Source organism: Falco biarmicus, chromosome 11 (assembly GCF_023638135.1).
Source record: "Falco biarmicus isolate bFalBia1 chromosome 11, bFalBia1.pri, whole genome shotgun sequence".
Classification (NCBI taxonomy): Eukaryota; Metazoa; Chordata; class Aves; order Falconiformes; family Falconidae; genus Falco; species Falco biarmicus.
In genome coordinates, this window is record NC_079298.1 from 12,139,122 (window position 1) to 12,163,215 (window position 24,094).

The 24,094-nt window shown below is 44.1% G+C and overlaps 1 protein-coding gene across 1 annotated transcript in view; it reads left to right on the forward strand.

Annotated features, from left to right (window-relative positions):
- The window catches only part of TRABD2B (TraB domain containing 2B), a 296,100-nt gene extending 274,222 nt beyond the window's left edge, over window positions 1-21,878 (forward strand). The window contains exon 7 of the mRNA XM_056356541.1: window positions 16,719-21,878. Within this exon, the coding sequence (XP_056212516.1) occupies window positions 16,719-16,941 (223 nt within the window). The 3' untranslated portion in view covers window positions 16,942-21,878. The remainder of the gene's footprint in view (window positions 1-16,718) is intronic.
- The last annotated feature ends 2,216 nt before the right edge of the window (window positions 21,879-24,094 follow it).

A 24,094-nucleotide genomic window follows, 5' to 3' on the forward strand; every position in this document is an offset into this window, starting at 1 on the left:
GAGCTAAGATTTGCTGATCTCCTGGGTAATCGGCTGCACTGAAGGCTATTAAAAAATAAAAAATGCTGATGAAATGTGTGGTTTCCTCTCCCTTCTGCCCTCTTCCCCCAAAATCTAAACAAAATTTGAAAGTCCTGCCTGGCTGCAGTTTGTGTTTGAAATTGTCAAGAATCAAAATTAAATGGACATTTCAAGTAGCGGGATTTTTTCTTTAATTACTTGGTTTTGCAGAAATGCGCTGATCTGAAGTCTGTCTTGGGGAGGAATTTGAACTTAGATGAAACTTAAACCCTAGCTAGCTCCTGCAGCCAAGAGCCAGCTGGGGCAGCAGGGAGGGAAGGCAAAACCGTTGAGCTGGAAGGCTGCGGTTGGCATACAGGGCATGTTATTGTTCCTGCTAGCTGAGCTTCTCCTTGTAATATAAAAAATTAATTGCAAATCATTCACTGGCTTTTAATGATGAGCTGCTCCGTTAATGGAAAGAATAGAGAAACGTCTGTGACGGTTCAGAGTAGTCAATGAAGGATGGATCAGGACCGTACCTTTGTTCGAGCAGGCAGAGGGTTTAAGGCCACAAATGAAAGGAGCCCAAGAGAACAGAGAACCTCTCCCAGCTGCAGAGGGAGCATTATAGCTCCTGGGGCCCTAAGGCAGGGTGGGAGGAAAGCTCCTGGGAGAAGGCAGGGAAGTCAGTAACTCGGAGGGTGTTCCAGGAGGTGAGAGCTTTGGAAGGAGCGATGGCAGCTGGGGGATGTGAAAGAAGAGAAATACAGTAGTGGGAAGAAAGATTCAGAGAGGATCTAATGGGCAAATCCGAAGGTTTGTTCCCACTGCCGAGGAAGAGATGTGGGTAAAGATGGTGTTTGGAAAGACTCTGAGGTCACGCAGATGCTTCACTTGCATGGGAAAGAAATTCAAGCAAAAGAGTTGTTATCTGAAGAGAAAAAAAAGGAAATATTGTCCCAGATGTAAGCTCAGCCCTGCAAAACCTGCCTTTAGTGGGAAACGAAATTAATTCCCCCTGTAATTGGAAATGGCATTTCTCTGGTAGCCCAGTGCTGACTATTCACCCCATACGAATGCAATAACATCACAAATACCAATTTCTTTGGGAAGCAACAGTTATGTTAGGGAAGGGGGGGAAAAAAAAAAAAGAAAAAAGTTATGCCAGTGATGGATGAAGGGAGACAATGTGTAATAAACTGCACTAAGAGTGCCTGTATAGAGTGAACCTTATCAGTTTGGATGGAATTTAAGCACTTAGCCTGTTATCCTTTCTTTCAAGACAATACAGTGATGGAAAACAGAACTCTGTCAACTCAGACAAACTTTTAATTTCATTTAACCGCATCTGAAAGGTAAATTTCAGTAAATGAATCCAAATTGCTTCCTTTTCACAACACACGGTGCTGAAATACAGTACTTAACTTCATTAAAGAAAAGACTGCTTTTCTTTAGAGGAGACCTAGACACTTTTGAAGTCTAACAGGTAAATTGTGGTCAGATGATTTCCCTCCACATGGTAGCTTTGAGTTTGAAATTTCCATCACTGGGGCCTTGTTTGTTTAAATTACTGTATCCGCCTCCCTGGTAAGGGTACTGCTTGGAGCGTGCATGCCAACCGATGCTCATGGAGGGGGGAGCGCTCCCTCCTCCAGCCTGTCTCTGTGCAGCCAAGTAAGCAGTTGCCACCACTGCATTTATTTGCCCTGTGTTCAACCAAGGATGAGGATGCAGCTTCGGGACCTTTCCAGCTTGTTATAGTGAACTTGCTCCAGCAGCCAGGAACAGCGGGAGCATAGGTGTCTTGGAGTCCCACCTTCCTCCCCTGGTCACACCTCGTTGTTGTTTGGGGCTTAGCTCTGTTGTGTGGCCCCTTGGCTTTCCTCCAGCACTTGTCTACCGTTTTCTTTGCTGTTCTCCTGACAGGGTTTCCCTCTCAGGAAACCTTCATGAGGACAGTCCCTACCAGTCACTGCCCCCAGTCTCCAAGGCATGGCAGAGAAGTATGTACTCCTCAGAAGAATCTCGTGGTTCGACAGCTTGGGTACAAGACCCTTCTGTCATGCTGAGTGGTCTCAAAACACCTCCTGGACAAATGCTCCCTCTTGGTTCCTTGGTGGCAGCTGAACCTTTGTATCTTCAACCGGCCTGAAATCTGCTCTTAGTTTGCCCAGTTTTTTAAGAACTCTGGTGGATGTACAGTGGCCAGAAGAAGACTTTTGGGCAGTGAAGCAGTACGTCAGTTGGTCCCTCTCTCTCCCAGTGTTGTGTGCCTCTCTTGAACATGCAGTCTTGCTTCTGTGAAGGCATCCTCAGCTCCTCCTGAGCAGAGAGTGCAAAGCGTGGGGAGTGCTGTATTTTCCCCTTCTTAGTTTCTTACCATTTCCATTTGATCCCCCTTTGAGATGAGCAGATGGCTTGATGCTTTAAACAAGCACTGATGTTGGCAATTCTTTCATCGTGCCCTTTACACAGCGCCAAGTACGCAAGCCCTCCAGTGGAAGTAAAATAACAGCGCTCCGTGCAGTAGAAATGAGAGGTAAATCTCCTGACTGTAACATATGATACAGTGATGACATATCCTCCCTCCCTCCCTGGATGGTTTTTATTGAGGCTTCTTGGATTATCAGGTTGGTCAGAGTGCACAGAATGCATTAATTAAAGCGTGAAACCTGGGCTCAGCACACAACTCTCCCGTGCATCGCAGTGACGGATGGGAAGTCCTGACATTCGTGTCCAAAATTCTTGCATCTCCATATTAATAGACCCTCCCTGTCAGCTGGCTGTGAGTGATAGCTTCTTTCCCCTCGTGGAGTCAAAGAGTTAATTTGTTATCCTCCAGATGGGGCTGAAAATATGTGCAGCCACACTTTCACCTGCTGGACACGCAAAAAGATCTGTATGCTTTACTTTGTTCTGTTGTTGTTCTCTATAATGTGCTGCCGTTGTGTGATGAAACAAACACAGATAAGCTTAAAAAAAATAAGCAAAACCCTTGCGTTTTTACTGTCACTATTGCTTAATCGTCTCACTATCAGTATGAACAATTAATATGAAGCAGTATGCAAACCCTATTTTAATGAAAACTATAAATACCTGAAAACAAAATCATTAGAGATACAGAAGTCCCTTGGAAATAGAGACGTAATTTGTATATGGATTTCAATTTTATTTCACGAAACTATATTCCTTATTGGTAATGCAGTAGGTATTTTATTTTTGTGAAATTTAAATCCATCATAAATATTAAATCCATATTTTGAAGGCGAGCAAGTAACAAAATTGGAGCACGCTAAAGCTAGGATTTTTGAACAGTGAGGTATTTTTCAGCACTGGATATCCAAGAGCCCTCTCTGCTCCTTCCTCCTCAATGCTGATAAAGATGGAAAATACAATAAGAGATGTTTTATGGAACCTATTAAGCTTTCTCTTCCTTTCTTCTTTCCTGCTCTTCATTTGGGATGTGTTGAGTAAAGATAGCCTATATTATGTGTTGATATCTACCCCAGTTTGGTGTATTTCTGACTTGCTATCTATCATTGCTAGCTTTGTTAATCTGCCTAAGATCTGTCTGATGCAGCACAAACAAAATGTTTGCTTAGGATTCAGTTTCAAGAAGGAGCAGCTGCTGAGTCGTGACAATCTTTTCCTCCGTGATGCACATCCCCACTTGTTCCGCTGTTTCTCAGCCAGCGCAGTCTCATTTCCTCACCCAGTGCCAGGACTCTTGAATCTGGACAACCTGTTAACTTTTCAGTTCCATGGTTCTCCATTTTCTGCTTCAAATTTTCTTTCTCCAATACTCTTTCTACCTGCCCTTTTTAACTCTGGCTGCATGCACTTGGCATGGGCCCTGGAGCAAGGAGTGGAAGGGGACCCCTCCAGCATCTCCATCCCCAGACCTCTGCACTCACCTCCAGCTCCCTGAGCTCACCTAGCTCGCGAGGTGTCCTTCTTCACTTTGTTAACCAGGAGGTAGACCTCCATGTTATTTCATCATCTTTTGCTTTTTCCTACCATTTTCACACAGGTGTCTGTGTGGCCAAAGAACACTGCTGATCAGACAAGACAGTCAGCACTGGCTCCATTTATTCTTTGCTAAATCCATGGACATCATAAAGTGGTCCAGGCTCTTTTTGCTGATGCTTTTTCTTCTCTTGGCGAATCGGCAGCCTCATGGGCAGTCTCTGTGATAGTGACCAGTGCCAGGAGTGTGGGGGGCAAACTGTGGTCGGGACACCTACAATAATAAGTCGTTAGCAAAACCTTTATGCTTATGCATTAGATCATTTTTTTTTTATTTAACAGACATTGGAAATGTGCTTACGGTTGGCGTTAAACTAGTGAAAAGGTGCCCGTGGGTATAAATGCAGAAGCAAGTTTATTTTACCTACTGCTTGTTTTAATGTTATGAAGCTACCACGGTTGACTAGGTTAGACTCTATTTAAAGTCTTGAGATTCCCAGCCACAACTGCTCAGTCATAAAAATAAGGTTTCAGGATGGGACCTATAGTACAAAGTGTCTCCTGTGGAGCAAGGCAAAAAAAGGAGGGTGCTTTTTCCACCAAAAGCGTTAACGCTGAGTGAGTTTGACTGTCTTCTGTGTTAATGCAAGGCTTTTTCTCCAGCTATTTTTAGTCTGTTCCAGCAGTGTATCCCACTGTGGCCTGGTATGCAAGAAAAGTTTGCTGTGAGGTTTGCAAACACTTGTATTTCTGTGTTGTGAGAACAGAGCATTTGTGTGTTTTTGGAGCGTGTGTTCCTTCGGCGACTGAAAGGAAGGGCAGACCGCGCATGTGATCCGCGCACATGTTTATTGTTGCCTGTGAATAACCATGTACAGCAAATGGGCTCTGGACAAAAGCTTGTTAGCAGATGTCGTCATGGCCCTTCCAATTTATAAATATGAGCCTTGACATTTATATTTTCCATATCCAGAGCTTTCACTAGCCAGATGTTCTGAGGATTGGCTCCTTGGAGTCTTTAACTGTGACTCCTCGTGGCATATTCTCTGTTGCACATACAAAAAAATAAAACCGTTATTTCTGGCTCCTATCAAACAGATAAGGAGGGAGAATGCACTGAGTACCCTCAGGTAAAGGGAGTTCCTCTAAATCTGAGATGCGGTTTAAGACAGCTCTACCGAACTCTGTTCACTCAGCTGAAAATGAAGTTGTCTGGTGTAGCAGGCAGAGAGAATTCCGGACACAGCAGTGTTTTTACCCTTGCTGTTCGGGGTGGGTGAAGAACGCGGTTTGTGTTATACTTGCAAGGCTGACTGCAGCTGCAGACACTGTACGAAGTGCCAAGTGGGCTCGTGCCCGGGGTGAGCAGGATTCCTGAAACACAGAAGTGGGTAGTAAAGGACCTGCACTGCTTAATTGCAATCCTTGGTACGGAGCGTTGTGTTTTCCTGATCGAGCGGGGGTGGCGGCCAGCACCACATTCAGACTCCAAACTTTGAGCATGACTTGGCTGACAAAACGTGGCTGCTTCCATCTTCAGAGCAAACTGAATTGCTCCCCAGACTGGTGCGGCCAGCACTGACCCTGCAGGGAGGCTGGACCCCGTGCACGTGAGGTTTGGGGCCGTTGGGGTCAGGAGCAAGGTGTTTCCCTGCCGCTCAGGCTATGGAAGCAGCAGAGACCCATCGATGCCATGGCTGCTCCTTGCACGGGTGCTCGTCAGGGAGAAAAGTTAGTCGCTGTCTCAAAAGCTGGGTTTGGGTCGAAGTGGGACCTCGGAAAGGGCGCTGCTTGCCGCGTTAATGGCTGTCTGCTTCCCTGCCCCAGGGGCACACAGATGTGGTGAAGAGATCACTTACCATCTAAAAGCCAGAGCAAACCTTCCCAAGCACTGCCACCCTAAGCTGGACTTAGATACATATTTGAGTGATCTTTGTATCTAGCAGTATTTAAGCCCCCAAAGATTGCAGATCTGCTGTTCCTCAAGGTAAAGCTCCAGGCTTAGCAGAGATACGTAAAATCTGTAAAATATAAAAAACTTCCAGTGAGTTACTGTAAAAAAAAAAAGAGATGTTTTTAAAATTCAGTGGAAATGCAAACAAACAACACTGACAATGCTAGCCCAGAGGAAAAGGGTAAGGAATATGGGAATTATTTTTGGTTCTGCTGTTCCCCTTCTGATTAGTGAGTCTCATGCCCTGTGAAACGAAGTGAAGTATGACGAGGAGGAGGACAACATCACCTTTGTGGTGGGCGGTTAGTTTATACGAAGGGTTTAACCACAGTTATACTGTGGTAGCAGGTTTATCTAGGACAGAGTCCTCGTAGAGTGAAATGGGAGGAAATCTGATTCCCTGACAGTGCCGGCAGCGTGGGCTGGGAACCCAGCAGGACCCCGAAGGGCAGCTGTGGTCCAAGTCCAGTTACTCACCGGAGGAAGGAGAAGTAGGAGTTATTTAAATTCATATGGTTTTAATGTTATAAAGGCCGGGTTCCTGCAATTAGGAAAATGCCAGGCCAAATTCCGATTTCACTCAGATCTCCTCTTTACAATTCCTGAATAACTTCCCTGAACAAAGCAAGCGTTATACCGGGGGCTTGAGCCCCCAGCGCTGGCGGGCGAGGGAGCCCAGCCTGTGTCCCCAGCTGCTGGGTGTCAGGGTGCCTGGCGCAGCAGTGCCGTGCTGCGTGGCATGGACAGTGCTCACAAGAGCTCGGGTCTGCAGAGACGTTCAGGGTCCAGGTTCTGACAGCCGGCAGGGAAAGCGGCTGCAGCGTGGCCAGCAAGCAGCTGCTTGGGATGGCACCTCTGGGCTTTCAGAGGGTTCGCAAGCGCTTGGGGAGAGAGTTTGTGCTGTGGCTGGTGTCACCGTGGTTGCTTTGCAAGCAGCAGGATGAACCCAAACCTTGTGGGCAATGCAGCAATTTCATGTCCTTGGAATTTCTGCTGATAGATATGCCTAACAAACCTTTTTTTATTTTGAGAGTGAGTCTGTTGGAAAGAAAAAGAAGCCAGTGCTCTTGTGCAGTGGAACAAGCTTGAATTCAATACTGCTCCAAATAACAGGTTCAAAGATCTGACCCAACCTTAATTATTCTTACTAAGAGAGACTCTGGAAAAATACAAGCAGTGAGCAGGAAAGAGAGCCCAGTGAATTAGAGAGAAAAATGCGATACAGACTAAACGGAGAGAAAAACTGTTATGCGGAGATGGAAAAAGAACAGGGAGAAGGAAAAAGAAAATTAAAATCAAATGGAAAAATGCAGTATATTGGACATCCATTTAAGCCAGTTTATATTTTGGTTGTTCATTCTGTTCCTTAATACGTTGCACAGGCATCTTCTTAGCTGAAGTAATTGTGTGACTTAGAGAACAGTCTTGGAGAAAATACTTAATTTTACAGGATGTTTTAGGTATATCCCTATTCTATATATGCCTATTCTAAATCATTTTAAAGTCTGGAGGGGAAAGTCGATATCTTTTACAGTGTTAACAAGAAAGTGACAGGGTCAAATATATACATCCCTATGAATGTATGTGTTCCCCAAGCACATCTAAACATGCTTGGTTAATTCTGTGCATCTGCAAAAAATTTTTGAGCCATAGGGCCCACACAATGCCAAACAAACACTTGAGTGCACATAGGGGAGGGCAGACCAAGTCACTCTGGTTCTAATTAATTGAAAGGTTGAGCCCAAGACATAAAATATGGATTATGATTTTGACCACCCCAAAAATGCAAATTGTTTTGCACATGGGGCTGTACTGGTGAGCACAGGCAGTCTGCAAAATGCAGACAAAAGGTAGATATTCCGCTCATGCTCGGGATTTGGTTCAAAACCACCTGATTGCAGCCATCAAATTAACTCTTTGCGTGTTGTGTATCAGCAGGTTGCCCAAAAATCTTCATAGATTGCAGCACTGGCAAGATTTTTACAATACTAAGGCCATCTGTGTGTGCATCCTTAATGTTCTTGTTTACTTTGGCTGTAAGAACTGCAATCACTATCTGTCCAAGGACCAGTGAAACAAGTACTTGGTTATTTGAGCCATGAAGATGAGTGCCTTAATTGCGCATACAGATCAGGTACACAGCCAGATGTGTGCAGTGGGTGGGGATGAGTTTGTGGATGTTTTTGAGCCCACATCACTACTTAGACTATCGTGAATGCATCCTGGCTCGGATGTCAGTGCAGAACTGGTGAAACAAAGGGCTCTGAGCTGTCCCCTCTTAGCAAGGGCCAGGTCCTGGGTAAAACTGGGATCCATTATCCCAGCTCTGTGATTGCCTCGTCCCAGTGCAGAATCACAGGGGGATATTCTTAGGATATTAGAGAATCATCAAAGCATTTCTTAGAAGGGCAAAGGAAAGAGCTAATGTTGTCATCTCCTGCCTCAGGACCACCCAGACACTCTACAACAAATTATGGGTCTTCAGCTACAATATCTTGAATTATTGTTCACAGGGATTTTAAAGAATTTAATTTCTTTCTGTTTTTTCCCCCCCCTCTTTTTTTCCCTTTTTTTTTTTCTTTTTTTAAAGGATGACATGTAGTTTCCTGATGGGCTGGTTTTAATAAGGTCGAAATCTTTGTTGTTGCCAAATCAGAGAGGAATATAACATCTTTAAGTCATTAGATGGGAATGGGGTAATTACTCAGAGGGTGTGCTTCAAAGGTTATTGGTTTTTACAGCATTCTGTGTTTTTACACCATTCTGCAGTTGTCTGAAAAGGAGTGGCGGGCCTGATTCTGTCACTGCCACATGTGTGGGTGCAGGATTTGTATTTGCAGGGTTTTCCTGAAGGACTTCAGGGCAGGAGGCTGGAAAGGGCCATCATACCCAGTCTCCTCTGGGGATGGGGGAAAGCTCAACCTGACTGCAAGGTGCAGGAAACTTTCCCATATCCTGGAAGTTCACCTCAGAAAAGAGCACTCAGGCTGTGCTGAGTTTGTTTCTCACCTGCTCCTTCCCTACCTGCTAGATGCATCCTCATTGTCCACCTTTGCATCACTGTGTCCCCATGCCTGAGGGACCCTCAGGCTGCACTGCTGTGACAGCAGACTCCTCTTTCCCCTGTCTCTGGTGCAGCACTACCCATTGCTCCCATCCCTTCCCGTCCCGTCCCCATTCCCTCCTCTGGCCCCACAGCAACTTTGCCTTCACAACGTGACCCACCTGTGGTTTTAGGATGCCCCTGTAGTGCTCAGTCTCGCTGCAGGTCAGTGTCACTCCAGGGCTGAATTTGTCATCACAGAGGTATTTTGCAGGTGGCCTGGGCAAGTGGGACCTGCAAATCAGAGGGAGAGCCTGCAAAATGCTTCACATTGGGTTAATGCTGGTGGTGTCACACTAACGCTTCAAGGTCTTGACTCAGATCAGAGTCAGGGGAGTAATAGAAGTGATTTAATGAGGTTTTGATGGTTCCTTGGTGGGTGTCATAGAGCTGAAAACCAAATCTCCTGGCTTCCAGCCCATGGCCCATTCAGACAGGGGGGCAAAAATGCACTAGAAGCATTTGAGCTGCATTTCAGCATTAAGCCTCCTCCTGTTTACACCATCATGGCCTCCCTGGAACCCCTGATCCAAGCAAGCCACCAACTCCTCCATCGTGTCAAACCTCAGAGACAAGACCCCAAGGAAGGACAGCATGCTGCAGCCCTGCCATGCCTGTTGTTGGGGACCCGCTATGGGGCTGCAGCGGGGAGCTACAACCCCGCCAGCTACTGCTTTTTGCGCGGCAGGATCAGCAGTTTTCCTCTTCCCCACACTGTGGCCCCATCCCTTTGTAGGAACCCATCCTTACCAGTCAAAGCACTTACTGGAGCAAGAGCTTGGCTGGGGTTCAGGAGACCTGAATTCCTGAGATAGAGATCTTCAGAAACAGCTCCTCTCGCCTACCTTAGAGACATGCCTTTGGGGGGAAAGGATTGTCATCTGGAGACATCTTGTTCCCCACGAACTGTAGTGGGAACACAGCTGAAGAGCTCTGACTACAAGCCTGCATCTGCCATAGCTATAATTAATCCCACCCTTTAAATCCTATTAAAGGCCAAGGCATCCGGAAGGACTGCCCGTGATTCTCTGTGATGGCACCTTCTGCAGGTGCTGCTGACAGTCTCAGTCCTGCATGTTCAGGAGGTGAAGGTGCTGACGTTACTTCCCTTTGCCCCTCAAGCATCATCCCATCCTTGTGTGCAGTGTCCTGCTCCCCACCGCTGCTGTTCCTGCGACAGTGACAGTCTGGCTCGGGGTTCTGGCGTGCTTGTTCGTGGCTTTCTGTCCTTTCAGAGCAATGCCTGGTGAAATTTGTGCTTCCCTTTCCTGTCAGTACTCTCTTTTTTTCTCCTAGGGATAAGCCATGGCAGACATGGTCCTAACAAAGAGGAGGGCTGGGGGAATCCATCTCTATCAGCAGCCGTGCGCTGCCCTTTGCCTCTGCACGGGGGTCGGAGGCTCGCAGGTGCCTGTCTCGAGAGGAGAGAATTGGAATAAGGCTGGATCAGAGCTTGACATTTGTCTCAGGTGGAAGGCTGGTTCCCATTTGAGTCTCGTCAGAAGGAAAGCTCAGGTCGGCAGCAGCGGGTTGTTGAGATGCTCCTGGTGCTGTTGCCTGACCCCTCTGTTGATAGCGTGGCTGCAGCTGCCTCCCAGCGACTCTGCCGCTGTGCTGCTCGCAGAGGGTGGATGCTTGCAGTGTAGAAAATGGCCAAAGATCTGGGCTCCCAGTAACCCTGGGGTAAAGGGAAAATAGTAGAGGTAAGGCTCTTCTTTGGCTCATCCCCTGACTTCTCTGTTGGCCACAAACCAGCGTGTGATACTGCTTACTCATGTAGACACACAAAGGCACTTTACTGCACTACTGCAAATAAGCAGTGGCCTCCTGTAGACCAAAACCGGATTCCTTAATCAGATCCAGGTTGGATTATTTACTTTTTTTTTAATGAACTGAACCTTGTGAAAGCATGAGCCTCTTGGCCTTGATCCCACAAAGGACTTTAGGGCGTGTGGAGTTGTAGGTATGTGAATACTAGCCTTGCTGGAAGCACTCCTGTGCTTCCAGTGCTTAGCATCCTGCTAGGCTGGGACTAGCAGACTCAGCATTCTGCAGGATTTATCCCTCAGGCTGCAAGTGTCTGTAAAAAAGACAATGATGAAGAAACAGATGAAGCCTGAGTGTAATGGAGCCTATGCTGATCTAAAGAATACCTTCCAGAAACACAGCAAATAATAGTATGAAAACATCAGGAGATGGGGACTTTGCATTCCCTTTAGGAGGTTACTGTAGTGGTTTTCACAGTTAAATCCTTGTGACTTACTTCTAATGCGATTTTTTTTCCGCCGGCATGCTCTTTTTTTTTTCTTTTTTTTTTTTTTTTCCTTCTTGGTTGAGCACCGAGTCCTTTCTTTCAGACATGTGGTCAGATTTCTTGCCAGCCAGCTTGTTTACATACTGCAACAGGTTGGTCCCAGCGCTTTAGGCAGATGTATTTTTCAAATCTTGATTAATAAATTTTGATGACATAAATAGGTCTGGTTAGTTCCAAGAATAATTGTCTTCACTAGCAGAACATTATTCCGATCACCAGGAAAATAATGTGATCAACTCCTTTCACATCTGTTCATTAAATGAAAAGGAAAAAAAAATAGGGCAAAATTTGTTTGAAAAGAAACAGGAAGCATATGCTTAATATCACTTAAAAAAAACCTAGCCATCATAAGGTTAACATCAAATCACAAATGCAAAACAGCCATTATTGTATTTACTCAAAAAATTTTTTCAGTTTACTAGCTCTTTAGGTTTTCAATTGAAACATGCGTTTTTTCAGGATTCAATCTGTGCTGGCACATTGTCCTGATAGGCTTCTTTCATCAGATGCTATTGTAGGAAAGGCTGCCTGAGTCCACATTTGTTTACATTTATTAAAAATAGTTGTCATGTGTTTATGTAGCTCCTTTGATCGAGAAAAATCCCCAAACACTGTGTAAGTTGTGCTTAAAAGGGTCACTTCCTCCGCCCTGAGCAGAAACCGTGTTGGGACTGAGGCATGGCAGCAGATTGGAAACACACAGAAATAGCACCATACTTCGGTGGGTCCTCACCCCCCCAGAGCACCGTCAGTTTTCCACAAGCTTCAGAACAGTTACTGGGCCCATAAAGGCAGTTTGGACTTTGGGGCCAAAAAGTAGTGTAAAGACCATCTTCCTGGAGATTGCGTATTTTTCATGCACTTTCTTCTGCTTTGCAAATAAAGCAGCAGCGGTACCTACTGCACAAGGCATAGGGCTGGCAATAGCTCAGCTAGACCTACTGCTTCCAGTTTGGGGCGTCTCACTCCAGAGAAAATCAGCTAGGCAGAGCCAGGGGAGAGTAGAAGAAAGGACAGAGGGAAGGCACCTAAGGACTTGGAAAGGTGGGGGGAATCATTTGTTTAAATGAGAGAAGGCTGGGGTGAAACATGCTTAAGTCTTCAAAACACATGAAAGGCTGCTGAGAAGATGAAGGGAATAAACCTGTCCGCGGGGACAGGAAAAGTCACGAACTTGAGCTGTAGCAAGGGAGATTTGGTGAAACATTAGGCAGTAATTCTGGATGTCAGGAATGGTGAAATGCTGGAATAGATGTCTGCAGAGACTCTGGAATTACCATCATCGCAGGTTCTTTTGAGTCTGGATTAGATATAAATGTCTGGAGGGGTTTAGATCTGTTCCTGTCTTTGGGACAAATGAACCAGAAAGTCCCTCCTGGTCCTACCTTCGGTCGTTCTGCTGTGGTGTCACGTGTGGTCAGGTGAGCCCTGCTTATATGGGTAAACAAAGTCATGCTAAAAAAATAAGTTTGTGAGCTCCTTGCAAAATCCTCCCAAGCTAAAGCAGAACAGAAACTCCTGCAAAGGATTGCATTTGTGTTTAGTTTTCAGTTTTAAAATGTTCCCAAATCATCAAGGTGCTCCAACATGCCCCCAGCACAGAGGGCTTGAATCATATAATTGGATTCAGTGGGGCCTGTTTGCAGAGTCAGTGCCTGAGGCCCCATTCTGGAGGAAAGTTTTACACATTCTAATGATGGTAAGACAATGTATGACTAATGCACTGATGTGAAAAACTGCCCTATTATCTGATCAAAAGTACAAGCTCATGAATATGATACCGCAGGTCATTTGGCTAAAGGATACCTGGAGTCTTCCAAATTTTTAAAACAATCCCATACACAGAAGCAAAAAAGAGGTATGAACAGTGGAGCCAGTGGTTGCCTGTTCACTACAGATCATGTGGAATGTTTTATGGAAGATATTTTTATCAGACACAAAAGACTGAAATACAGAATATCCTGGGCCGGCAAGAGGAGGCGTGGTAATAATTCAGATTTTCATCCCTCAGATCTGTGATTCATTTTTATTATTCTCTGTGTTCATTTCAGGAATTATCAGAACCTCCTTGAGGACAGTGGAAGGTTTCCAGTTGAGTTCAGGGGACTCTGCTGCTGTTTTCACCCTTAGGGAAGGTCCAGGGGTCAGTGAGGTCCTACGTGCATGTGCAGGCATGCTCAGAGGGAGTTTGGAGACATCACCTCCCGACACCAGGGCCTCCTCTAAGGTTAGGTTATAATCTAACCTGGCTCTCTAGGGTCCCTCTGTGACCCCTAGGAAGAGAAAGACCCAGAGCAAGAGTAAGTACCCCCTAGAGACCTGCACTGGAATGGGGTGGACCACCTCCTGGAGAGGTTTCTCTCCCCATTTGCTATAGAAGCAGCCTAGTTACAACCTTGGGCCACAGTTTTTGCAAAGAGTTTTGTAGCATTTGGTAAAAGGGATCGTTCTCTCTAAATATCTCTAAACCACCTTGGCAGTTGGCTAGAAGTAGTTGCATTTAAAAAAATGTTTTGTATGGATAAACTGTGATTCATTTGCTGTTAACATGCTTTGTACACGTTAATGGAAACACACTGTTCTCTCGTAAAGCACTTAAGTATTTTTTAAAAACAAACAACCACCCCACCTGACAGTATTTGTCTTAACAAGGAAACCTTTATAGAAATCTAATGTCTTGAAAAGAGAAAATGACCTTGCTGACTGGGGAGAAAAGTGGTTAAAAATTCTCCAGACTTTTGATAGGAAACTGGGATTTTAAGTAAACTGTAGGGGGTTTTTTTCCCAAAAAAATACCAAAAATGTTTTCAAGGCAGGGAAAAAAATGCCACAACAAAAGCCCAACAAAATACTTCTGCCAGTTGACTAGAAAATGGAAACATCACACAGAAGTGTAGAATGTTCATATAAGGCTACTTTAGGAATCCCTTAGATATAGTTGGTTGATGAATGAGCTCGTGATTCTTTTACAGGGTCCGTGGCCAGCCTGTCCCCCATCGGACATCTCATACAGTACGTCCCTGAGGTGCAGAAAGACAGCCTGCACCAGGGACACGAATCTCACTGGCGGGTCAAGCCCATAGAGTGTATCAGGAGCAGGATACACCCAAACAGCAAGTCTGAATGGCATTCTGGCAATGTTTTTTTACATTGAAATTGAAAATCAGACTCTGCTTGCAGTTTAAAATTTAATTTAGGGCTACACTGTGTAGCTCTGTACAGTGACAAACCATAAGCAAAAGATGAGTACAAGCACCTACGCATACTTCCCTTATGGAAAACTGGTACAGGGAAAAAAACCCGGAATTGTGATGCCGTTGTCAATGTTGCCAAATCTGTGCACCACAGCATCACTCAACAGGATAAACGAGATCTGGATGAGAAGTTGGAGCCTGACTGCATTTCTGCTGAATTACTCCGAGCATGTAGTACCTCGCATCAGAAGTGTGCTTTAACGGTGCTTTGTATTCGCTGTGGGAAGGCCATTCATACTTGACACTATGTATATTACAGGAGCTCGGATATACGGTGCCTAATCTGGTATCATTCTTGCCAGCACTAAATTAACCACTCAAAAAAGCTGGACAAATTTGAAACAGCAGCATTAGCTTATCCCAGATCAACTCTTTGTATTAAGTGACTGCAGAGGTTTTGATGCAATATAGCAGAAGCCCTAAAGCTAGATGTCTTGTATCATCAGTTCAAGACATAAACCAACCACTCACCATGGGAATTTAGGTTCCCATGAATTAGGGAATTAAGATTCATGAATTAGAATCAGCAAGGCTTGATTCTCGGTTCCCAGCAGTTTGTTCCTCTGAAACAAGCACTGCTTTTCACTGTCAAAGTCCCAATACTGGTTAGATGGATTATCTGCTCCTATGAAGCAATTCTCCCGTCTTTAATTCAAGACTGCCTTTTATTTTTGCTCTAATTCATTGCACATTAGTGAAGATCACTTCTAGCTACAGAACAACTATCCCACCCAGAAGATGTGGTGACAGTCTAAAGGATGAGGGGAAAAATGAAATAAATTATCCCGAAGCCCAGGGTGAAGTGTAATGTGCAGTGATTGTCTATTGGATTTGATATTGACCCACATGTGTGTTTACCAGTGCCGCCTTCTGGGTGGATTCTGATGTTCTCACAGTTTGTGATTGACTCAACACATTTGAAGCATCTAAGCTGAAAGCTATCTTAGACAGAAAAAGACAAAAGCCTTCGGTACTACTAAATTCTATTTCTGCGTGTGAAACTGGAGCAAGGTGTGGTTCCTTTTATCTGATATTATGCAAGAGACACTGCCTTTTTCTTCCAAGGTCAGGCTCTCAGATACTGTAGCTAAATATTTGTAGGACTGCATAGCTTCTTACCCCATAAAAAAATATTTGATGGTCATTTTCAGTGTCTCCAAATCCCCTTTATGGAAGATTTAGAAACCAACACAGGGAATCTGCAGGTGTTAGCGTCACATCTTGTTTCCAGGAGTAATTGTCTCTTTCGCACAGTTTGCATGCTCGGTTGTGCTGCTCTGTGACAACTGATGGATTGTGGATCATCCGATAACAGATGCAATGGAAGCATTTTATGAAATGGAGATTACAACTTCAGACTACCCAATCAATTGTAAATGGACCTTTTTGACCTTCAGTGTCATGGGAATCGTGATGAATTCCAACCTGCAAATTCAAATCAAAGTACTAACTCAGGCTACAATCAATAAGCAATCACACTACTACTGAGGCAAATCCACAGACAGGGAAACTTCACACAGAGTCTGGTTTTGACATTGCCTTTTGATCCAAAATGGCTTAAAACTAGGAAGAGAAACGAAGCTGCTGAGTCTTCTGTGCTCAAGGTTATCAGTTGTGTAAGGGAATCCTGAGAAATCCTTTATGGCTTGTGAAACAGGGGAAGGAGGTGTTTTGTGGCCCCTCCTAGACTCAATATCCAGTCCATAGTAAGACATGTCTCTGAGACATGGACAAATTTTGAGACCTTTGGTGGCAAGAAGGTACCTAAGAATGTAAGAATGAAGTCATCCTGGGTCAGCACAAAGATACATCTGTCACAGTCCCTGATCCTGGCCAATAATGGATCCTTAAAAAAATGAGTGCGCTAGGTTAGATCCATCACGAGTGATCTCTCCTTTGGCTGTATTCCACCAGCAGCCAGAAGCTGAGGGACATCCTGAATCAGAGCTGTTTCCAGATCATCGCACTTACCAGCCCCGGGGCCCTCCCCGCATGTCTAATGCATGCAAACAATAATAATAATTGTGATGGTTATCGTTGTTGTATCAACACATGGAATGACAGCTCACAGGGTAGAGATAAGGGTTCTCCTGTTTAATTTCCTTCTCTTGTGTTTTCTTTTAGCACCACCACGTTGCCTTCCTATATCAGGATAACCAATGGCTACATCACAGTCAAACCTCCCATTTGGATTTCAAACCAGCTGGATCAGAGACCGCGTTCAGATCGCCCGTCCCAACCTCAGCCCACAAGCTCAGCTACAACCAGCCTTTCATGGCCATCAATAACTTCTCCTCTCTGCGTGGCCATAGCTTCTTTTCTCCTGAATCTACTGCAGCCTTCCTGACCACATTAGTATTATGTGCAATCCCTTGGAATAGAGAAGAGAGATAATTTATGAACGAAGTGGAGGTTAAGACAACATTACAAGCTGGACCTTCTCAGTTGACTCAGTAGTGCCTTCTAGCTGATTTTGTCTCTTTGCCCAGATACATTTTGAAACTCTAAAGCTTTATTGTAACACTGACTTACATCTTCTTTTTGTAGAAGGATCTTTATTTCCCATAGTGCTATGGGGTTTTGTAAAATATACATGTTCATATAAAGAAGAAAAAAAAAAGAAAAAGAAAAAATGTATTTATTCGACTGGTAAACTTATTTTTCTTGTTGTATATGTTAATAACATCCTTATTAATCAGTAGCGATGGTGAAACAGATAAATTAATATTTTCTATATTTGTTTTCTAACTGACAACTCTGCAAATGTCTGAACTGACACCAGATGAACACCACCTTTGTTTCTTTAACCATTACTTTTTACAGCAACTGTCCAATAAGTACATTTCTGCTGAACTATATTTTACTTTTTTCTATCTCGTTATCATAGCTTACACTGATTAAAGCAGATCCTGCTCTCTGTGGCCTATGCCCATTAGAAAAATAGGTGCATTCTTAACTCATTCGCTGCTACAACCTAAAACACCAGTTATTTTTATATGACTTAGTACATCATTAGTCACGATAACCCTCTAAGTTCCCCTGTTGTCTTTAACTAAACTATTTAACTTCTTTGGAAATTACCGGTTTCCCTCTTTGCCCTGGGATTAATTCATTTGCTAACAGAAATTAAGACAGCTCTTTCTTAATAAAAAGTTGCTTTTAAAGTCCGCGATAATCCCACTGAAATTATTTTCTTGTCTCCCTCATTTTATATAAACACAAGCTTACAACCTTTCCCAGCATAAACAAGAACGGAACTTGGTCTGTCTATAGGGTATAAAGGTGTCGTATCCTGTTAATCTATAGAACTTGTACCAGTTGTATTAATGCAGATGGACAACCTAGAGGGCAATAAACTTCTACAAATTCCTCTTCATCTTGCTATTATGACGCTCAGAGCCAATATCTCCGTGCTGAGTTATGACTTGTCCAAAACCTGTTCAAGACCCCTATGTCAAACGGAACATTCCTCCACCTGTAGACAGTGGTACCTCTGTTGAATTAGATGGGAAAATTGTGACACCTTCCGCTCACTGAAAAATCTGCTCCCTATCCCAGCAGTTACTTTTCATGAATGCAGTGAACAACATATATGGGAAAAAGAAACATGTCCATCTTAAAAACTATGATGTGTAATAAGGCATGTTGATTTCCGCCCCTCCCCCCAACAAAACATGATGAAAAATCCATTCAGATACAAACATTTCAACCAGAAAATTAATTTTGATTGAAATAGTATTTTTCTTTCTCAGTCATCTACAAACCAAAAATAAAAAAATATGCGATGAAAACAGTTAAAAAGACTTGAAAAACATGAAAATACAATGGAAACTTTGCTTTAAAAAAAAAAGCAGTGCTTTTTCACCTTGGAAAAAATACCAGAAGATAGTGATGATGATTATAGTAATAATACTGATAAAAGCCTGACTGAAAACAGTCACGCTGGTTTCCCACCAGCCCTACAGCCTGGTCTCCAGGACTGCAGATGATTCCATGTAATCTTCAAGTCTCAGCAGTGAGAGGGACTTCAGGATTCACCGTTTGGTTGTCATCATACCAGTTAATTTAGGAAAGTAGGTTAGAAAATAATTAGACTGCAGAAGGTGCATGGTTTTATTTGAAACCGTGGTGAAATACTGAACTTTTCCATCATGCATCCCAACCCGTTGCTTTGCAAGGGCCAGGGAGAAGTCGGGTAACTTCTTTTTTACTTACTGCACACCATGACCTCCAGCCTTTGCTCTGTTTTTGACAGAAGGTTCTGTAGGCTGGCAGTCATTTTAAGTGGGTACAGCACACAGTGCTATACCCTACCCCTATTTTTTTCAAGCACAACAGTTGATAAGGCTGAATGGAGAACTTTAAGCTTTGTCCCAAATGTGGGCTTCAAGCACACCCTGTGCATACTTTTATATTGTGTATTTTGGCTAGCGGAAGATTAGAGATGTTGGTTTTGGATGGAAGCCATTCACCTTGCATAGTATTTATTGCACAGGGCTGAATATTGGAAACATATTTTGAGAAGTTTCATTTTGGTTTTATTTGAGCTATTATTCTAGAAATGCCTTCATTTGAATATAATGGCTTAACAGACCTTCAAATTAAACCGTAACGCATTTAAAAAGATGATTGGTTCTCCTGGTGCATGCAAGACAGAGATCAGAACTGAATTATAATGTCTTATTCACAAAAATGGAACTGGAAGTAAGGCAGGCAAATCTTAAGGGTGATGATAAGTTACATAGTAAAAGTGAACAGCCAACGAACCAAAAGCCATTGAGCTTTATTTGTTGTAATCTGATCAAATCCAGAAAGGATTCTGTGGTGCCATCCCAGAAGTAAATCCAGGTGTTGGAAAACTTACAGTATAAATAGACAAGACCACATAAAGATAAGGGAGAGAAAAAAGAGCAGAAAACAGAAACGGCTTGTCCAAGACCATAAGGAAAACCACCAACAGGACCAAGACTAGAAATTACGGTTCTATATTTTCCCAATCTGTGGCTTTCTCCGTAAGCCTCTGGGGCTTTTTTTAATACTAGGAGCACACAGCTATCATCATACTGCACAGAATAGTCATTCCGTTCGTCACCGATGAGGCTTTTTGCTGAGTAACTCCTCCACTAGACAGTAATATTCAGTATTCATTAGCTCAGGTATCATGGTATGTTTGGATATCACAGTATGTAAGTAGTTTGGATATCAAAGTATATTCTAACTTGTTTGCATTTCCTGGCATTTTGTCCATAATTCTGTGAAATGAATGAATGTTCCTGGAGCTCACCAACTTTGCCTTGTGGTGGTGCCCCGTGTTTGTCACACTGCAGCACAGGTGTCAAAGCAAGGTGTCTCCTGGCTTTGGGGCCACACACCTGACTGCTGCCACCTAAAAGCATCTAGTTTACTCGGTCATCTAAGCTTTCTCTGGTTAAGGGAGAAGACATGAGTTTTACAATAAATATAAGATTAGGTAACTTACTATAGATCCTAGCTCAGGAACCCCACACAAATGGGTTCAGCACAGTTTTCCAACCAACCATTTATTTTTTTTCTGTTGTCTTACCCTAAAGTATGACTTAGGGTAACCTTTTCCAACACATGGCACTTAAGCATAGCAATACTGGAAGAAGGAGACCCTCACTGTGATTAATAGAATGGATAATTTATTAATCAACTACAGCAGCCCAGTATTAATTGAAATACGCTAATACTGGCTAGCACAGCTCTATGCACATCCATTGCAATGGATCCTGATTACATCCACCATGAGTTTAAGAAGCGTGCATCAGATCTGACACGCTCTTGAAGTAACCTGACTACCAGCTTCATGGGGCTTCCGTTTGCTCTGTGGGTTCCTCGCAAAAACTAGGAACGAACTGTTTCCTTTCCTCCAAAGGAAAGCTCAAATTCCCACTTAATCACGAGATTCCAGGAGCAGGAGTTTGAACAAAAATACCCATGCCTACTATATATGATAGCAAACAGCAGTGATACTGTTTACCTCTGAGAAACACCGCCAAGAGAGCCACTCAATGTCTAGCAGTCAAGGGCGTGATTTTGGATGAGTCTAAAGCAAAATGTTCGTACGATTCGTCTTTTCAGCTGGGCTACAACCAACACCAATACAACTCACATTATATGTAACTGTAACATTATAAATGAATGCTAATTATCTGCCAAGCTCTTGCCCTGGTGGAGCACATATCCCAGCCCACCAGCAGCAGATCTAACTTCCACTCTTTCATTTTTTTAATGCTTTTTTGCTTGTTTAACTATGGATGATGCTATGTTAATATGCACTGCCACTTGGAGAACCAGTTAGTAAGTTGGGACAGAAGGTATTCTATATTTCATGACTGATGTAGTTTCTCTGCAATTCCTTGAGCTGTTGAATAATGCAATACCTCATCTGGCAACAAATGATGAACATGATTTATGATAACTATGCTTTATACAGGTGTCAGAATCTGCTTTGGTGAACTTCCCTTCCCATTCCTCCAAGCTCCACTGTAATTTAGGAACACCCAAGGTACAGAGTTGTATATTTATCTAAGTTCTTCAATATACAATTGTGGAGAGTGAGAGAAATGCAAACCAGGAGAACTTAATCTATATTTAGTGCATTGATGAGTTGAACGATATGACCCAGTCATTGCCATATACCACAGGGAGGAATTTCTCACCACGCATATATGTTAGAGAAACCAAAGCGCCAAAGTTTTTATCTCAGTGTAAATGTTATCATTCCTAACTTTGCTTAGTACCGTATTTCTATATTATATCCAAAAAAAGTATATGGGCTTGTCATATCTCTGAAGCGATCAATGTTCCATAGAGTGTGCTCAAGTTCAGATTCAATTTGAGGCATGTTTCAGCGTAACTGAAGCAGAAAGATAATTACCTAATTTTGAGATTGGGGTGGGGGTGGGGTGGGGGTGTGTGCACGTGCACAGGCGTGCATGTATATGTGCACGTGTGCGTGTGTTTTGTCCCAGCCCAGATGCGACCTTTCCTGTGACTGGCTTTTCAGGAGGCACCTTAATCTCGCTAAAGGCAGAGAGGTTTTTCCAATAAGTAGTCAATACTTGTCTTCCACAGGCATGGTCCTGCAGGTTCATGCTCACACGGAATTTTCAATTGCACGTTTGTCAGTTTTCAATTCAAATGTATTTCAAATATTTTTTCCTGTTCCGCCTCCTGCTTTCATGAACTGATTTGAAGAGTGTAATAAAAAGATACTTTCTAATATTATTTTGTCAAAATATTTTTGTAGCATAATATATTAATAAAGTGTTATTATAAATCCATAGCACAAGAATCTTGTCTGTCTAGGTCCTTTCCTTTGCACTTAAAGCTGGGGAATCACTGCAAAAAAGGGAACATTCCATTTGTAGAGCTTATGCACCCTGCTTCTCTTTTGCCCAAGACCAACATGGGATGGAGGAAATCACACTCTGGGGAAGGTTTCTCGTAGAATGATGTGGTTTTGTCAGGTCCATTCCTGCGGAGATGTGAAGAATCTATGCACCTTTTTACTGGTGACAAGTTGCTGCCCTGGTGTCTGGAGCAGCCTCAGCCCCCAAGCCGTGTCACTCAAGAGAAGCCACTGGGTTAACCTCGTGGCATGTTTTGCGTGGGGCTTGGAAAGGCTCCGAAGGGCAGGTACAGGACCTGGGCACTGCGCTTGCTGCTGCTGTTTCAAAGGCTCAGTGGGAAAGCACCAAAAAACCCACAGAGGTCCTTCTGGGGTGCGGAGGGGCTGGGAAATGCACAAACGGGGATCTTAAAGAACACTGACCTGAATTCTGGGGGGAAAAGTCTTGTTACATGGATGAGACTAAAGCAGAGGGAGAGGTTTGGGGTGTTTCATTCTTAATATCTGCTCATTTGCACGGTGCCCAGCGTAGCACACGGTGAGTCCCGCAGCCTTCGGGCCAGACATGGGGACACATAGGGCCACAGGTGGGATGAGCCCGTGGACAGCCAGAAAGTGCTCTGCAGGGCCGAGACAGTGGCTTTGCCAATGCAGCAAGACTTAACGGCAGTATCCCACATGGCGCCACAAGTGGATTCACCTCCCCTCCCCCAACAGCAAGGAACAGGCATGAAAATACCCTGACAGTCTGTGCAAGATGACGCTGTTTTCTGCAGAGTCAACGGAATTGTATCAGCCGGAGGGAAAGCAGAACCGAGCTCTTCCCTTTTAATGAGTCCCTTCCCTCACTACTAAATCCCTTTGCCTGGATATTTACAGCAGTAAAACAGCACTGCAAGCTGTGGAGCTGCACCAGCAGCATTAGTTACTGTCACTGCTGTTAGACCGCAAGCGCTGCCCCTGGGAGCACAGAATCGGCTCTCACCTGGGGCAAGGGGCCGCAGAGCCGGGAAGCCAGCCCTCCTGCACAAACCGGCCAGGGTGTGTGGAAAAGCCCAGAAGAAGCACCTGCGTCCACTCCTCTGCTTGTGGGAAGTGCTTTTCTCCCGTGCAAACAGCTGGTGTCCTTGTTGCTGCTGCTAGCAGATAAAACCACCCTGGAACTGTCTCCACTGGGGATGGAGCAGAAGCTACCTCTCCACACCAAGATACAGAGACAGAGATCTACTCATTTTTCTTGGCATATTCCTCTTTCTTGCATCCAAGCCCTGCCTTGTAGCTGACATTGCAGACTTCTTGCTGATCACAGCATCATTTGCTTCTTAATTATGTGCTAAATCATGTGGACTTTAACACGCTATTTTGAGAGGATGCCACCAGTGAAAATGTTTGAGAAATACCCAGCAGAGGAAATGCAGTGGGAGGTATAAACACTTGAGCTGGTTTGAACTGAGCTAAGCATGCCACAGGAAGGAATTGCTGTTGCAAAACAGAGGGGAACCGCTTTAAAAACATACTTTAAAAAGACCCCATCTATTGAAATACCAACCAGACAGTGAAAGCTGCTTGCCATCTCTATCTCTGGACTCACAGCCAGCCTGGAGAGTCCATGTGTTCCAGCCACGATCTTAACCCTACCCCGGTGCTCCCTGCCCCGACCTGGCCGGTCCCAGTCTGCCAAGTCCTTTTGCTCTGAAGGGTCCTGTTCAGCCACCGGTCTGAAAACAACATAAACCTTCAGCCAGCAGAGCCAGATACTGGCTCAGTGGTGCCATTTGCTTAAGCTTCTCTTTCCCTTGACCTCTCCCTGTACTCCTAGGCTCTAATTGCAGCTTCTTACTCTAACTTGAGATTTTCCTGTTTATAGATTTGCACCAGAAAGAGGCGAAGCTGTGATGAGAAAAGTTCAGGGCAGAAGATCAAGTTTCTCATGGAATAGTTTAGTATCTGTGCTGCCGTCCAGCAGCCTATCTCCTTTTTGGATCAGTGCTTTCCAGTTCCCAAAACCGCCTGAGTGCCACCCACAAGTGCTCCCCACGCTGAGCAGTTTGGAAGGAGTATTTAGCTAAAGGAAATATTATTCCACTGAGAGTGCAGACCTCTGGCTGTACTTGTAATGTACATA